The sequence below is a fragment of the Mustela lutreola genome, chromosome 8, assembly GCF_030435805.1.
Source record: "Mustela lutreola isolate mMusLut2 chromosome 8, mMusLut2.pri, whole genome shotgun sequence".
NCBI lineage: Eukaryota > Metazoa > Chordata > Mammalia > Carnivora > Mustelidae > Mustela > Mustela lutreola.
In genome coordinates this window covers 82,730,390-82,748,010 of record NC_081297.1, presented here as the reverse complement: position 1 = coordinate 82,748,010, position 17,621 = coordinate 82,730,390, and the positions used below count along the sequence as shown (strand labels likewise).

Sequence of the window (17,621 nt, the reverse complement as noted above, 5' to 3'; positions counted from 1 at the left end):
CTGAGCTGAAGGCAGATGCTTAACCAACTGAGCCACCCAGGCGTCCCTCAGCAACTCTTTTAAGAATACAAAGAGGCAGTACAATTTAACACAATTCAAACATGTAAGAATTTATAATATTGGAGAGAACAAAGAGGATACATATTTAAGCAAAAGTCAAGAGAACAAAGTCAGGAGAACACAAAGCCAATGTTCAGGGCATTCACAAATTTGTCAACATATTTCCTGTACATGCAAATAGCTATTATAGGTCTTTCTCAACTTATGATGGGGTTACATCCCTATAAACCACTCCTAACTTGAAAATATCTAAGTTGAAAAGTGTATTTAATATACTGAACCTACAGAACAGCATAGGTTGGCCTAGCCTGCCTTAAACGTGCTTGGAACACTTACATTAGCCTACATTTAGGCAAAGTCACCTAACACAAAGCCTTTATTCTTTAGTAAAGTGTCGAACTGAGATACTCACATACAGGTGCAGAACTCTCCTGGCCGTGTGGCTGTCTGGGAGCTGCGGCTGGCCGCCACTGCCCAACATCCCAAGATCAGATCCTCCTGCATGTCGCTAGTCTGGGAAAAGGGAAAAGATCAAAATCCAAACTTCGAAATGCACTTTTTCTACCAAATGTGTATCGCTTTTGCACCATTGTAAAGTCAAAAAGTTGTTAAGTCAAACCACTTTAACTCAGGGACCTTCTGTACAGTTACATTTACATAACACATTACAATTTGTAAAGTGCTCCCAGCTGTATAAGCTCAACTCATCTATCACCAAAAATTCTTAATTCTAATTCTCTTCGTTGTTTGTACATTAGATAAAAAAGGTAGTGAAAAGTGGGCGCCTGGGTGGCTCAGTCAGTGAAGCATCTACCTTGGGCCCAGCTCACGATCGCAGGCTCCTGGGATTGAGTCCCCATGACAGGCTCTCTGGTCTGCGGGGAGTCTGCTTCTCCCCCTCACTTTCCTTCTGTGTTTTTTCTCTCTCTCAAATAAAAAAATAAGATCTTAAAAAACAACAAAACAAAACAAAAAAAAGCCACCAAAAGGAGTAAAAGGCAAGAGCATGCACTTCCTTGGTCAATGCTGACATTCCTGAGAGCGGTGAGTATTTACTGAGTATTGGCCAGTGTGGTAAACCTTAAGATGCTACCATGGGGATATGAGGTCATCAAGGTTAGGCAGCTTGCCCAAGGTCACACAGGCAGGTGGGGAAAGAACCAGACTTTTGAAACTGACAGGCTAGCAGGCATTTGTGATGGTCTGCCATCACCAATCGGCAAAAACAGGCATTATCTGTTTGATGCTTTAAGATACAAAATGTGGGTCAAAATGCTAATTTAAGCTGTACATGAAATGGACCCATCCAGTCTTCAGATAACTTAAAAAGAGGGAAAGGGATTAGTGAATTAAGTTAGTAAGGGTTTGGTGGGGGAGGACGTCCTTACAGAAAAAGAGTGCTTCCTATTGTTTATCTGTTTGCTTCCTATTGTTTATCTGTTTAACAATATCTTCCTATTGTTTATCTATCCTTTTTTCCTTGATGAATATTCCAGAAATTTTTATTGCTACTATCGAATGTACTGAGGCTGAGATCAATTGTGCATTTATTATGTCCTGTTCAGTTTTTCTGGTAAAACTTCATAAACATTTAATACTGAAGCCATGATCAGTTGTGAATGTATCATGCGGATCACGTTCAGTTTATCTGAACAAACTTCCTAAGCTTCTAAAAGCTGAGGTGCTTGTGAGTGATTTGTATCTGAGGAAATTACCGATAGCTACCTCCATTGCTCACTTTCTCCCAAGTTATGTCAAATTTGAAATTGAAAGGAAGATACAGGGTCTTAAGTGGTAATAAATGTGATTTCCCAGGCGATGTCATTCCCTGCGGGGGTGCCTAGCTGGAAGGTAAGGCAGACACATGTCTATCATTCTCTACTCTCCTCTCCATGAGATAAGTTAAGGCTGGTTTGGGAACTGGTAAGGATGGAGGCTTCTGCAATAAATGCACACCATGGTGTTCACTGCGGTTTGAGAAATAGTAGGGCCATTGAGGCTATGCAAAGTTTTAAATGCTCTTGGTCAGTTCCTGTTCCTCAGTTTACTCTTTTATATAAAACACAATAGCACATGTTAGAAGTAATTTGAGAAAAAGCATCCAAAAATTACTTCCATATTATTTCACTTAAAAAAGAATTTTGCTCCATGTGTTTCATAATCTTCAAATGATTTGGGGGGATTAATGTTGGGTACTTTGTTGGCAACAGAATCTTTTTTCCAAATGGAAATTCTGTAAAATAACTTCTACAAATGGTTTGAATAATGAACATCAATCTTCAAGCCAATTGTTCCCAAAAAATTTGAACATGTAGAAAATAGTAACCCTTTGAGGAGAGAAATTCAGTGTCTATTAAACGAACAAAAAAATCTGTTTTAATCTACCTAGGAGGTTGTAGTTGATTGTAAGACGAATTTGACACAATGTACCCCCGTAGTTCTGGTTTTTAAAAACATCATTATTCCTTTTTAAAAGTTAAATCTGAATAAGTTACAAGATAAGACAAAATATTATAATTTTTTTGCATATTGATCCATTGGATCTATACCTCTTTATCTGAAACATATTGTTTTAGTAGTTTGGGAAATGCAGTCTCAAACTGTATTTTCTGCCCCCAATAAATTTTTATGGGAATAAATATAACAGGTACAGAAATCACAAATAGAGTAAGTGTTTTAACTACTAAATAGCTTATCTGTTATTAAGTTTTAGAGCCTGAGATAGTGCCTAGAGCTCAGTAAGTACTCAATAAGTATTTTTTACATAATGAAAATAAACGGATGAATATAAATAACTGCATGAATGTCCTATTCCTGTCTTTGGCTACATAGTAGCTTATGGGCCTATATTCTAATTTATTTAACCCCATTATGTTGTTTCTAATCATCTTGCATATGAAGGAGAATAAGGGGAATACCTACAAGTAGAATTTTTGAGTATTTTAATTTTGACAGACACGCTTCTCTGTAGAGATCATGTAATTTACTTGTCACCAGTGATGTGGGAGAGCATTTTCCTCCTCAATAATGTGTCGTTATCAAATTCTTACTTAGATCTTTGCCAATCTTATAATTAAATATCGTTATAGATAATATCCTTATCTATTGTTATAGAAAATATCATTATAAATAAAATTATTATTAGATATGTGTTTCTCATTTTATGAGTGAAGAAAAAAAATCTGTTCATGCGATGGAGTCACTGGCATTTCCTTTTCTGTGGATTGTCACTTCTTGTACTTTATTTTTTCTAAAGGTTTTTTTTTTCCTTAACAGTTTCTCAATCCTTAGAACCTTTTATTTACTAAGGAAAAATGCTCTTTGCCTATAAGTAATAATTAAAAATTTTTTTCATTTTTCATTTGAAATTTTATTTTATTATTTAATTTATTTTTTCATTTATTTTATTTTATTTTTATTTTTTATTTTGTTTTTGTTTTTTATTGTGTTCAGTTAGCTACTGTATAGTAAGTACATCATTAGTTTTTGAGGAAGTTTTCAGTGATTCATTAGTTGTGTATAACACTCACTGCTCATATAATTTTATTTTACTTTTTTGACATACAGAATTTTATTTTCCATTGGGCTTATAGATTTTCTTTTATCTTCAAAATGGCCTTGATCAGTCTGAGATGTCTTTAAAATTCCTATTGAGAATTTGCATGGTTTTCGTTTCTCTGCTTGTTTGTGTTTCGGGAGTGGCTGTTTACAACTGCGAGGTGTCTGGACTAGATTTAGTTATTAAGGTAGAAGGTATGGAATCAACTTTATTTTTTCTAGATGGCTGGGCAGGTGTGCCAATGGTAGTTACTGCATAACCCATAAAATTATAGTCTTTATTCAATTTGGGGATTAATTCAGTGTCCTTGGAACGCCAAACAGGAAAGATGCATTTCATATCTCTAATGTTCTTCACATTTAACACTAGTGTTTCGGGAGAGTCGTAGACACTGTGACATAGTATAGAAGAAATACCACACCATGCCCTGCATTACCCCTTCCTTGTGCTCCAGCTGTTCTAATGCTTACGGGCCCGTCCAGTGTGGCTTGACAAGCTAGCAGGGCTTCTAATTCCTGCCGATACTCTCTGTTGCCTTTCCCCCCACCTTAGTTTATCTATCTAAGCCTTTTTTCCATGGCACCTATCACTGAAATATGTGTGTTCTCAGAGATTTGGTTCTGGCAGATACCATCAGTGATTTTGTCTAATTAAAAAATTTCACCTACTCTGCAATATTTAATGAATAATAATTAGAAATAGATTTCGATTGTGTCTTAAAATCACAGCAAAGATGAGTCATATCCAGAGAATTTTCAGGATTTATAAGCCTAATTAGTAGCTTAGCCGAATCATCAAAATACCGGTGAATAAAGATGGCTCATTTTAGAGAGCTAGCTATCGCTAGGCAGAGCTCTACAAAAGATAAATGCATTAATAACAGCCCATCCTTTCTACTATTAGTTTTTTTAAAGAACTGCATATACTTACTCTCTGACAAAACATCCTTAACAAGGTAGTTTCCCAATTTCATTCTAATTTAGAAGAGAAACAGGAACATTTCTTTTTGAAACATTTTAAACCTTAACGTGACTCTTTCTATTAAAGCACACAGTTGGAGTTAATGCCACAGGCCAGAAAAATGACTGCTGTAGTAAATTCGTTAGTTCTTTCTTAGTGAGAGAGATGGGGGCAGGGAATAACCAGGAATCCCAAAATATATCCTAGTTCACATTTCACTATATGGTACTATTCATACCAGAATTTTCCTAACTTAGTAAAAGTAAGCTAAGTTTGGATTACATTTGAAAAATATTCTAGTTATTGTTTTTGTAAGTGAGATCATGAATTAATTCTTTTCTTTTCCTGGTCACAATTTTTTTTTTCTGCTTTAACTTTTAAACAATATATGGAATGCTAATTAGCATTATCAGCTCTGCTTTAGAATTACTATTTATAATATTTTGATGGTGCAGAGAATCTATTTCAAGCCATACTTTTAAAGGAATTAATATTTTTATAATTGCTTGAAAATTTTTTATCGTTATTTCTGACTGACTTTAACTCAAATTCTCTTTTCCCCAGTTGCATAGTGAATTTTCTTTTATTACTTAGAAATTGTGATTTAGCCCTTAGCTAGAGTTCATCTTAGGCAGGTGAAAGTAAAGAGCTTTTAATGTACTCCGTTAATTTATAATGCACAATTTGTCTTAGGACAGGAGACTAGAAGATACCCATTAAAGTAGTACAGTTTGGGGAAAGTAAACAAACAAACAAATAAAAAACCCTTTCGACAAAGCTTGAGATAGTGAATTCTCCCGAGTCTGGTCTGTCTGTGCCGTTGGCCGTAGTGGATTGTGGCAGAAATATCTGGAGTGGGTGTGATTCTCCTGAGATCACTAATTAGAAGTCTGTACTGCTGAGACTAACAGACGTCCTGCCATTGGACTGCATCTCCACTGGTGTCATTAGAAAAATATTCATTGAGTCCTTCTTTGTGTAAGTTCTATTCATAGCAACAACACTTAGCTGATGGTCAGTTGTAGCTAATGTACTTGATTCCTAAAGGGGAGATAAATCCCAATCCCCTCCTCAATTTTTTTAAATGTTAGCATAAACTTGGTTATGATACATGTTGAGAAATGTTGACGTTTATACATTTTTTGTTTCTTCGTCGCTTAGAAAATAACATATAACAGCGTTGTCTTCTGTTTGACTTCCGAATGTGCAGAGCGAGCCCAGCTTATGTGTAGCAGCCAGACAGGGATCAAAGTCTCGCCAGGATTTGATCATGGTGCAGGATTGAGTATTTAAAAAAATATGTGCAGCCTGGCAGTGGCGAGGCCGTCTGTCCTTCAGATGGAAACGGAGTGCGGTTGCTCTGCTGTGTGTAATGGACATAAACAGATACCATGTATGCTTTGGAAAAGGGACCTTTACCATGAATATAGGAAAACATTCACGAGGGAAATTTGGGCAGCGGTGCAATTGATGGTTTAGGGTTACCTTAGAGCTTCAGTATTTCCTTAGATTTCAGCTATAGCTCTTGTTTAAATCGGTAAATTTTTGCATTGGTAACTAAGGTTATCTGTTTTCAAAGAAGTTTCTTTTTTTATTAAAATTAAATTAAATTAAATTTTTTTTCAGTGTTCCAATGTTCATTGTTTATGCACCACACCCAGTGCTCCATGCAATATGTGCCCTCCACAATACCCACCACCAGGCTCACCCAAACCCCCACCCCACTCCCCTCCAAAACCCTCAGTGTGTTTCTCAGAGTCCACAGTGTCTCATGATTCGTCTCCCCCTCCGATTTCCCCCAACTCCCTCTCCTCTCCATCTGCCAATGTCCTCTAGTTGTTCCTTATGCTCCACAAGTAAGTGAAACCACTGATAATTGACTCTCTCTGCTTGATTTATTTCACTCAGCATAATCTCCTCTAGTCCTGTCCATGTTGATACAAAAATTGGGTATTCATCCTTTCTGATGGAGGCATAATACTCCATTGTATATATGGACCATATCTTCAAAGAAGTTTTAAAGTATCCTTCTACTTAAGAGAATTTTCACCGGCAGAAGTAGTAAGGCCAACTGTTGTTGCTTTCCTTTCATTATATGAAGCAAACCAGATTCTCTCACTTTCTCTCTCTCTTTTCTGTCTTATCTAGTTTCATTCATTAAAAACATCTTCCGGGAGCGCCTGGGTGGCTCAGTCGGTTAAGCATCTGCCTTCAGCTCAGGTCAGGATCTCTGGGTCCTGGGATTGAGCCCTCTGTTGGGTTCCCTGCTCAATGGGGAGCCTGCTTCTCCCTCTGCCTCTGCCTCTCCCCCCATTCATGCTCTCTCTCTTTCAAATACATAAAAAAATCTTTTGAAAAAAGTCTGACAGAGACTATCATGATAACTTTAAATAATATCCTTACATCTCTGTCTTTTGACTTAACAGCTGTAAATAATACCTATATTTCCACACTGAAAAATAAGGAACATAACATATTGCCTTCATTTTGACCTCTTCTTTCCTGCCCTATGTTGTGATTATTGCTTAGTAGTTTATTGAGTTTATGTTGTTATGATTTCTGAAATTTGTATTCTATTTGGAAATATAATGAAATCTTTTAGAGGATGATAAGATTTAAACATCAGCGATCGGACCTTACCATATTATGATAAGTAAATATTTTTCGCTCTATAAGCATTAGAGACAAAGATGGAGTGTAATGGTATTGAGACTTTTCCAAATGGAAGACAATTTCCTAACCATGAACATCTAATGGATCTTCTTTCACGTGTGTCTTGCTTTATTCTCTTCTTCAGGCTCATATTCATTTTCCAAAGTTTCTCGTATTCATGTTGACATTTTCTTGGATTCTTTTCTCTCTTTTTTTTTGATTTTTATCATAGGTTTAGAGAAAAAATTCTGAGACTTACATGTTCTGAAATGTTTTTATCCGGGTATCACTTCTGATTTTCAGATTAGATGGGTATAAACTCCTAGTTTCAAAATTTGTTATCCATTAGCTCTTCAACATATTAGTCTACTGATTCTAGCATACAATATTGATGGTGAGAAGTTGGTGCCTGTCTCTTTTCTGTAGGAATCCTCTTTTTATTTCTTGGCTATTGGCATTTCTATTAGTTTTGTGGGGCAACCATATCAAATTTCCCAAGTGAGGTGGCTTACAAAAATAGAAGTTTATTATTTCACAATTTTGGAGGCTGAAATCAAGCTGTCAGTGCACCATACCCCGAGACTCCATGCCTTCCTCTTCATTTCCAGTGTTTGCTGGCAGCCCTTGACATTCCTTGAGTTGAAATTGCGTAAATCCTTCTGCCTTGATCTTCACATGGTGTTCTTTCCTCTGTGTCCCTTTCCTGTGTGTCTCTGTTTCCCTTACCCCGTTCTTATAAGGACAGCGCTTGTATTAGGTAAGGGTGGGCCTTGGTTGGCCTTAGTGAGGTCAAGTTAAGATGACTTCATCTTAACTTGAATACATTTGCAAAGACCCTATTTCCAAATAAGGTCAAATTCACAGGTATCTATGATTTGGACTTGAACATATATTTTTGGGTGGCATGACTCAACCCATGATAGCATTGTCAGTTTTTACCAGAATGTGGTCAATATGCTTATTTAATCCTGTTTCACACACAGTGGATCCTTTCAGTTTAAAGACATAACATCTTTCTTCAGATCAAGTAAATTGTCATTTATTATGTTTTTAATAATTTCTTCCCTTCATTGTCTCTGATATTTCTTTCTGTAACTTAGAGGTTTTAGATATTTGACTTCCTGGATGACTCTTTCCATTTCATATTCTCTCTTTTTACTCCCCTTTTTGATCTTTTATGCTTTATGTTCTAGAAGGTACTTTGACTTTCCTAGATTATTACCTTGGTCTTTATTCTTATCTTTTTCTTTTTCAGCCATTTTGAAGTGTTTATTTGTGCAATTATATTTTAATTTCTAAAATTTCTTCCTTTTCCTGAGTTGCTAATTTGAGGGAAGTAGTGTCTACCCACATTTTCTGAGTACAAAAATCAGAATTATTTAAATATTTTTGGTTCTTCCCTGAATCATTTCTGATTTCAATGGGGCCAGTTATTCTTAATATTCTTAGTTTGTGCTATGATTCTTGGTCATGTGCTCACGGTTGTAAAGGTCTGTAAGGATTGTATTGGACCCACTCCAGTTTTAAGGGTCTCTTTCTTTACTAGCATGCTTGCATAAATGTTTCTTTTCTTTACTATGTTTCTGTTTCTTTACTAGCATGCTTGCATAAATAAAGGTCTGACCCAGACTTCTGGGTGAGAGGCTGAATAAATGATACACAGGTATTCTGTGTGTGTGTGTGTGTGTGTGTGTGTGTGCGTGTGTGTGTGTGAAGCAGAAGACCAGCTGAGAATACTGATAATGTTGAAATAGGAGAGCTTTGCTCAGGGCTTAGAGTCTTGTATATTTTTTCTTTGTGCTGCCTCTTCTCTGTCCCCTATTCTACGTATTTGATGAAGATCTCCAGAGTTACTTCAAGTTCTATTCTGCTTCTCTGTCAAGTCCTGACACCTTCTTTTGGCATTTTCTCCAGGCAGGTATTTTACTTTCATGAGAGGACCTTTCTGTGATTCCCTAATTTTATACTCTGGATAAATACTGCTGTTGCTAACTGCACTATTTATGCTAGTCGGAGCGGGGAAGACCTTAACTTCCAGCAATGCACATACTGTTCTTTAATATGTTGCCCAGACAATTCCCTTATCCCCGGTTACCACCCTTGGTGTTGGTTGACTCTGTTCTGGGGAAGATCTCTTATCGCTTGAAAAGCAGTGAATGTCCTCCTTCTCTGAAGTACTAATCCTGTCTTCATTCTGCTTGCAAAAATGCCTCAACATTTCTGTTTTCCTTATGGCAAGCATTCTCATTTTTTTCAGTGCTGTGATATAAGTCTGATAAAATATACATTTTAGTGAATTTTAGAAAGAAGGACATGCACAATGTGCTCCTTTCAAATGCTGATTTTTATACTCTCAAAGTTTTTATTTCTTCTTTCAGCTGTTTTACTACGTGAAATTTTGTGTGTGCACGTGTGTATGCATATACACATACGCATCAATTATACTAATGAACAGACTGGCAGGATTTTATCATGTGTTTTCTGTCTGCTTTCTTATTTTCCATGGCAGCTGGGAAAGCACAAATTTGCATGGTCATTTTATACTGTTTTCTATATTGATGCTGTATGAAGTGCATTTCAGACATTAATCAGCAAGAAATCAACTAAGGTCTTGAATGTTTAATGAACTTACTTTAATAATTGGTCTTAAGAATTCAGATGCTTTCAGGTTAAAAGCTTTTGTAGTTATAGAAGATAATTTGATGGCAGAGTTTAAATATTTGAATTTTTCTTGTTTTATTGAGATATAATTGATACATAACATTATATTAATTTAAGGGCATAACATAATGATTTGATATATGCATATATAACAAAATGATTATCACAATAAATTTAGTTAACATCCATCACCTCACATAGTTACAATTTTTTTTCTTATGAGAACTTTTAATATTTACTGCCTCAGCAAATTACAAATAGATAATACAGTATTATTAAGAATAGTCACATACTGTTTATTACATCACAGAAGTTATGTCTTTTTCTTTATTTGTTCTGTTTATAAGATTATTTCATTAATGTGTAAGAACCTGTAGTCAAATTAAGAGAAAAAATATTTTAATTCTCTCTTTTTCAGCAAAGAATCGTGGGATTGCTATTCCGGTGGATTTGGACAGCCAAGTCAATACCCTTTTCCTGAAGAGCCATTCCAATATGGTACAGAGAGCTGCCATGGGTTGGAGACTGTCTGCTCGCTCTGGACCACGCTTTAAGGAAGCTCTTGGAGGGCCTTCTTGGGATTATAGAAATATTATTGAAAAGTTACAGGTACGTTAAGAACATGCAGTGGCTTACCATTTTCTAAATTATAATTTTTAACATAAGTAGAATATGGTTAAAAATACATTACCATTATCATTTTCTAAATTATAATTTTTAACACAAGTAGAATATGGTTAAAAATACAAAGTTCTAGTTGGGGACCAGGCTTTACTTTACAATTCCCTATCAATATTACTCTTTTAAAAAGCATGGCTTCCAGATAAAAGTTGTTATTTTTAGTGAGTATGTATTATCTAATGTGTTTGATAGTATAGTAATGGATCTTTATATCAAAATAAAACTCAATAATAAAACTTGGAAAAATAAGTTACCATAAGTTCTCAGGTAATAAATTAAATATTCATAACCCTGCTGTAGTTTATCTGTTAGAATTCTTTTATACTCCTTTGGTGAAAATAGTGGAAGCACCATTATTTGCATAGTATTCCAATCCTGTGATTGGCCTAGATTCTGGGACATCAAGTAAAGAGAGACATTGTATTCAATTGCTTAGGCTGCCATCACAAAATACCACAGATGGGCAATTTAACCAATAGAAATTTATTTTATCACAGTTCTGGAGATAGAAGCCCAAGATCCCTCTCCTTGGCTTGCAGGTGGCTGCCTTGTCACTGTGTCCTTATATAGTCCTTCCTCTGTGCACATACGTGTTTGTATCCTTATTGCCTCTTCTTATAAGGACACCAGTCATATTGGATGAGAGCGGCCCATATGGATTCATTTTACCTTAATTATCTCTTTAGAGGTCCTATCTACAATTATAGTCACATTCTGAAGTACTTCAACTTATGAGTTTTGTTAGGGAGACACAATTCAAACCATACCAGAAATCTTCCCACCCACATAATTGCAGGTGATTTCATGGAGTGAATTAGGATATGGTTTGAGGAAATTATTTGGCTTGGAGAATAGTCAAGACATGAACTGGAATAAATATTGTGAGAGGTCACATGTAGGACAATTGGTGGAGGTTCAGAGTTTTAATAGTTGAGTGCTATATGGATTAAAAAGATAAGTTAGACTCAGTATGAAGAACTTGAAGGCTATAACTCATTGAAAGTCTGGGTGAAAATGTCATTATAAGTTATTAAACATATATTGGAGGGGGGTCGGGTGGGAGGTTGGGTGAGCCTGGTGGTGGGTGTTATGGAGGGCACATATTGCATGGAGCACTGGGTGTGGTGCATAAGTGCATAAACAATGAATTCTGCAGCACTGAATAAAATAAAATAAAATAAAATGAAAACAGTTATTGGTTTGCAGAAAAGAGTTATCAGGAAGAGACTAGAAGAGGACAGACTAGTTAAGAATCACTGAATATCTGGGGTGCCTCGGTGGTTCAGTCAGCTAAGCCTCTGATGCCAGATTTCCACTCAGGTCATGATCTCAGGGTTATGAGATCCAGCCCCATACTGGGCAAGGAGCCTGCTTAAGATTCTCTCTCCCTCCCTCTGCCCCTCCCTATCTTTTCTCTCAAAAAAAGGGGGGGTGAGGAGGAGGGGGGGGAGGTTAAAAGAAGAAGAGGAAGAAGAGGAAAGAAGGAAGGAAGGAAGGAAGGAAAGAAAGAAAGAAAGAAGGCATCACTAACTATATCAGCCAGGTGGCAGTGTGAATGAATTGAAGGAACAGGGATTATGTTCAATAATGAAGGCAGGGTCAGCAGAATTGCCTTTGGTGGAGAGAGGGAGAAAGAGGTGTTTAAGAGGCACTGATGATTGGAAACTAGGTGTTATTAGTAAGACTTTTTATTATAGAGGTGAAGGAGAGAATACAGTAGAAGGAGGTTGGCTGTGGTCATTGCTACTATGCTGAATCACATTAACAGGCTATTACGTGTATTGGAAGTTAAGCCTATATTCGGAGATATTCGTTGGAGCAAGGACAGTGGATGGTGTTGCTAAAAGGGAGAATATAGTGATAGGGAAAACAAAGAGAATCTTATAAGAGGCCAGGTGTGGCAGAATGGCCAAATATGAAAGATAAAAGGCAGGGTTAGGAAGAAGAGGAGTCAGGTTTATGAGAGTGAAAAGAGTAGAATATTTCGGATGAAAGATGGATGGAAGTGTTAGCCAGCATAGAGAGGGCATGGGTTGGTACACTCATTAAATAAATACATATTTAGTAAAAACTCAATACCAACTACTGTGTGCTAAAGATAGAGCCATGAGCCCTGTGCTCTCATGGAACATGCATTCTCACCTCTTAGATGAATGACATAATGTTGGGTAATTAAAACTGCTATGAATAGGGCATCTGGGGGGGGGTGGCTAGTCATTAAGTATCTGCCTTCTGCTCAGGTCATGATCCCAGAGTCCTGGGATCAAGCCATGCATCAGCTCCTCGCTTAGTGAGAAGCCTGCTTCTCCCTCTCCCACTCCCGCTGTTTGTGTTCCCTCTCTTGCTGTGTCTCTCTCTGTCAAATAAATAAATAAAATCTTAAAATAAAACTCAGCTATGAATAAAATAAGGCATGGTAACGACATGGTGAAGACATACTGGGAGAATGATCTTATAGTAGGGAACTCTTCTCTGTTGAGGTGACACTTGATTTGAGACCTGAACAAAGTAGAGGAATAATCTATTCAAGATTTGAGGACAGAGATTTTGACTGGGAGGAAATAGTAAATGCAAATGTTCGTAGGCAGGAGTGAAGTTGGTGGGTTTGAGGAGCCAAGAAAAGCACATTGGGGTAGGAGTAGAGTGAACAAAGGAGAAGATTATGATATTAGGAGCCAAATCAAGTAGAGACTTGCATAGTAAGGCATTTGGATTTTATTCTAAGTGAGAGGGCAACTCATCGGAGATCTTCAGTAGACAAGCATGACGTTACTTTTTAGAAGATCACTGGACTTTGCATGATGAGTAGATTATAGAGTCCAGACATAGAAGCAGTGACTTTCTTGTATTAACTGCGGCAAAAAATGATGGCAGCTTGACTAACGGGGGTACTGATTGTACTGAAAAAAAGGAGATGAATTTTAGATGTATTTGGTTGTAGGGCCAAGAGGACATGGTAAATGGGTGGATGAGTTGTGGGGCGTTGGAAAGAAGAAGAGAATGACATGACTGAATCACTTGCTAAGATAGGGAAGAATGGGAGAACTGTAATTAGGAATTTATGTGTGGGGTTTTAAGTTTGAGATGTCTCTTTCGATATCCATGTGGATATGTCAAATAGGCACCTGGATATATGAGTCCAGAGTGGTTTGGAAAGATGTCCAACAGGAAATATAAATTTGGAAGGTACCAGCATATATATGATATTAAAACCATGGACTTGGATGAGATTTCTCATAAGAAAGGACCAGGAGCTACTGGGAGTTGGTGAAGGAAGGTTGGGATATAGGTGGACAATAGAGAAAGTGTGGTGTCCCAGAAGCCACAAGCAGAAAGGGTTTGACAGAGTAGAAGCAATTGTGTAAAATGCTTCGCAGTGGTTGGGTAAGACAAGGACAACAAAATAACCACTGGATTTGTTAAGAAGGGTCATGACTGCAAGTAACTAGTACTCAACAGTGACAATAACAAACATTTATTGAGGAATAATAAGTGATAGCTATGTGTTAGATGCTGTTCTGTGTACTTACCTTTAATCCTCACAGCAAACCCACGTGATTGTATGATTGTATCATTATCCTGACTTTTCACATGGGGGAAGTAATGGGTTAGAGAGTTACATAATTGCCCCATAATCAAAATAAAAGCTAAAGACAGAATTCACATCATAGGAGCCTGCCCATAATTTGTTTAGTAATGAAATGAAGAGAGGTAATCTGAAAAATAAGCACATTTTAGTGACATTTTATTAAATTTGGTCATAAATTTGTTAAGCATGTTCTCTTCCCACATTATAGAATATCTGGTTTCCCATTTGTGTTATTGCCTTCCTGGTAGTTTCTTTTAACTGTCATCAGAATTTTCTCAGAAAGCTTATTAGAATAGTTGAAGTAGAAATAATCACTTTTGCTAAGAAGGGAAGGAAGAGTTAAACGAGAGTTCACTACTGAAATCTAGCCGTAAGAAGTCAAGAGAGGTGGTACCCCAACTGTGTTGCCGTAGCTGAAAGTGACAATAGCAATTGACAAACAGTTTTCTGCTGAACAAAATATGTCATAAGTATGAGTGAATAAAATATTGCTCTATGTGAGAATATTTTTTTTTGTTCTTTTAACATAGTTATTTTAAAAACTCAAAGGGGATGCTTTAGTCATTAAAGAATGTTTAGTAAATTGTCATGCCCACAGCCCATTTTACAAACATGTCAGTGAGAATGCTTTCAGCTGTAATTGACACGATTTTAATGAAAAGTGGCTTAAACAATAAAAAATATGCCATTTCACATAGCAAGGACTCTGGAGGTAGGGCTCTTCTTGAGCTGATTAATTTAATAGTTCAAGAGAGCAGAGCCCTGACACTGTTGGTCTATTGGCTTTCTCTTAAGGTTGGTCTCCAAGAGTCCTATCAGGGCTGCCTCACATTTTGGGTTCACATTCTTAAGCTGTCTTAAGAGCCATAGTTTCAAGAGTTGGTCCTGCCTCCCTTAACACATATCACTGCCTGCTCAACTGATTTCACCCAGTGTCCTATTAGCAAGGACAGTGTCACATCATCATGTCTAGACTAAGCCCTGTCAGAGGACCTGGAATGACCATGACTGACATAAACTAATCCACTGTGATCCTAAGCTGAGGGGGCTCATTTCCCTGACAATGTTGCTGCCTAATTGAGAAAGAACGTAGGGGTCCTATTAGCAAGGAAAAGGATGAAATAAGGCTATTGGGTAGGGGACCAATAATATCTATCAAAAAGATGTAATTTGAAATAGTATTAAATATCATCAAACTCTTGGGAAGTGCTGATACTGCTTCAAAGGATATGTCAAGGAGTCGCCCCCATGGGAAGATAAGGTTGGTTCCAGATGACCAGAAATACATACGGACTCTTTATTTAAGCTGTTCCTCAAGCATACCTCAATTTATTCTAATTTGCTGAATACCTGTCCTGTGTCCATTAAAATCCTAGATACTGGTAACAGTGGCTTTACTAACTTTACTAACTTTTCACCTTGTATATATATATCCTTGAAAATCATATACCTACCCACCTGTCTCTTACCTTGTAAGTGAAAAAGGTGACCCAAGCAGTGTTCATACAGACAACCAGACTCTATTTAAAGTTCAGACATTTGATGCCACGGGAAGGTAGGGCACATCTCTGAAATTCCAACGTCATGTTTCTGGTTAGTATTCTCAGGTTTGTCATATCTTTACATGATGAAATCTGAATTAGATCTTCATGTGTGTTCTCTTGTGCTTTATTCCTTAGGATGTAGTGGCCTCGTTGGAGCAACAATTCAGCCCGATGATGCAAGCTGAATTCTCCGTGTTGGTTGATGTGTTGTACAGTCCGGAACTACTGTTCCCCGAGGGGAGTGATGCAAGAATAAGATGTGGTGCCTTCATGTCCAAGTAAGTGACTTCAATCTGAGATTCTGCTAGTGTTCTCAAGCCAAGATGGTGTCTAACACAGTTCTGCTTTCTCTAACACAGACTGCTACACGACAGTCCACAGACTGTGTAAAGGATCTAAAGTCTGTGTTAATATATACTTTCAGAATTATTAATTTGGTTCAATATAAATTTTATTTTGGTGAAAGTCAAGTAAACTAAGTTTACTGAAAATAAAATGTCATTACTGGGCACAAAATATCAAATGAAATAATATTTTGCTTCTAAGTCCTCTCTGTCCTCTCTAATCCCACATACACTATGTGGTGTGGCCTTCAAAAAGGTTCCTGTTTAAAGTCACTTATTTTCATTAATATAGAGGAAGGAAGGGGAAACTAGCATTTATTGAGGTCTTGCTGTGTGTGTTATTGTCCTCTGTGTGCTTGCCTCTTGTATCTGTCTGCACAGACACTAAGAGACTGAGGGCTCAGCCTCCTTTTAGCAGTGGGAAAGGCTGAGGTGTGCTTTAGGTGAAGAGCCATGACGTCTCCCTCTGCCATGCTCACCCAGGGCCTCTCACTGGGCCTCTCCTCTACTCATTTCTCTCAGCATTTTTATGTTATTGTCAGATATAGTACAACAGATGTGTTTATCCTAGAATATTTCCATTTGTTTCCACGTTAATGGTAAATGAGCAGTTCCCAAGGAAGGGCTGTAGGTTGTGAGACAAAGTGTAACCAGCTCCTAAAAAAAAAAAAAAAAAAAAAAACCAAAAAAACGATGTGTCTTAATGTTGAGGGTACTCATTGAGTGACTCATTCGGGATGGCCAGTCAGAGGTACGTGGTTTTCTTGGATGGGGATCCGGAGGAGGTTGCCAACCCCCTTGACCATATCTATCACATCTAATTCCTGTGTGGTTGAGGATATTGCTGAAATCCCCTCCATTGACTGTGATGCACTTGAGGCAAAAATGGAATGACTGGAAGACACAAGAAGTGTGTTCCTTCCTTTTACTAGTTAAAGCTGGGATTTGTGGAGAGAAAACAAGGTATGGGATGAGAAGAACTGACTGCAGGAATCATTTTGAAGAATAGGCAAGCTTTCTGTACTACGGCCAGAATTGTGGATTCTTGGCTCTGGCCCCCTATGTCTTATGGGGACTAGGAAGACTGTGTTCATCTGGATACTTGCCAGTCTTATAATAAGAATTTTTAAGTGAAGAGGTCTATTGTATCTGTAAAACTGATGACCATGGAAGCCATTAGAAAAAAAAAATTAATTAGACTTATTCACTAGTAACTCATTATGAAAGTAAAGTCTTTGAGAAATACCCTTTACCTCCTATGAATATATATCAAATAATAGAATATGAATTAAAAAGCGAATAGTAAATGAGAATTATAAGTCCAGGAAATTAAAATGATACTATAGATATATCCCAGAAAACTGACAGTCTAGGACAGGGGCTGGCAAATTTACCCCATCAGAGTAAATTGGTCCTTTTGATCATTTTTGCAAATAAGGTTTTATTGAAAGAGAGATACACATGTTCATTTACTTGTTCTCTGTGGCTATTATAGGATTGTCACCTAGTTGCCACAGAGATTGTGTGACGCACAAAACCTAAAGTATCTGTTCTTTGGCTCTGTAGGAAAA

The 17,621-nt window shown here is 37.2% G+C and overlaps 1 protein-coding gene across 1 annotated transcript in view; it reads left to right on the top strand.

Moving 5' to 3' along the window:
* Positions 1–17,621, top strand: part of ITPR2 (inositol 1,4,5-trisphosphate receptor type 2) — a 502,139-nt gene that overhangs the window by 261,098 nt on the left and 223,420 nt on the right. Inside the window, exons 35-36 of the mRNA XM_059185826.1 lie at positions 10,311–10,501; positions 15,842–15,984. Coding sequence (XP_059041809.1) covers positions 10,311–10,501; positions 15,842–15,984 — 334 coding nt within the window. The remainder of the gene's footprint in view (positions 1–10,310; positions 10,502–15,841; positions 15,985–17,621) is intronic.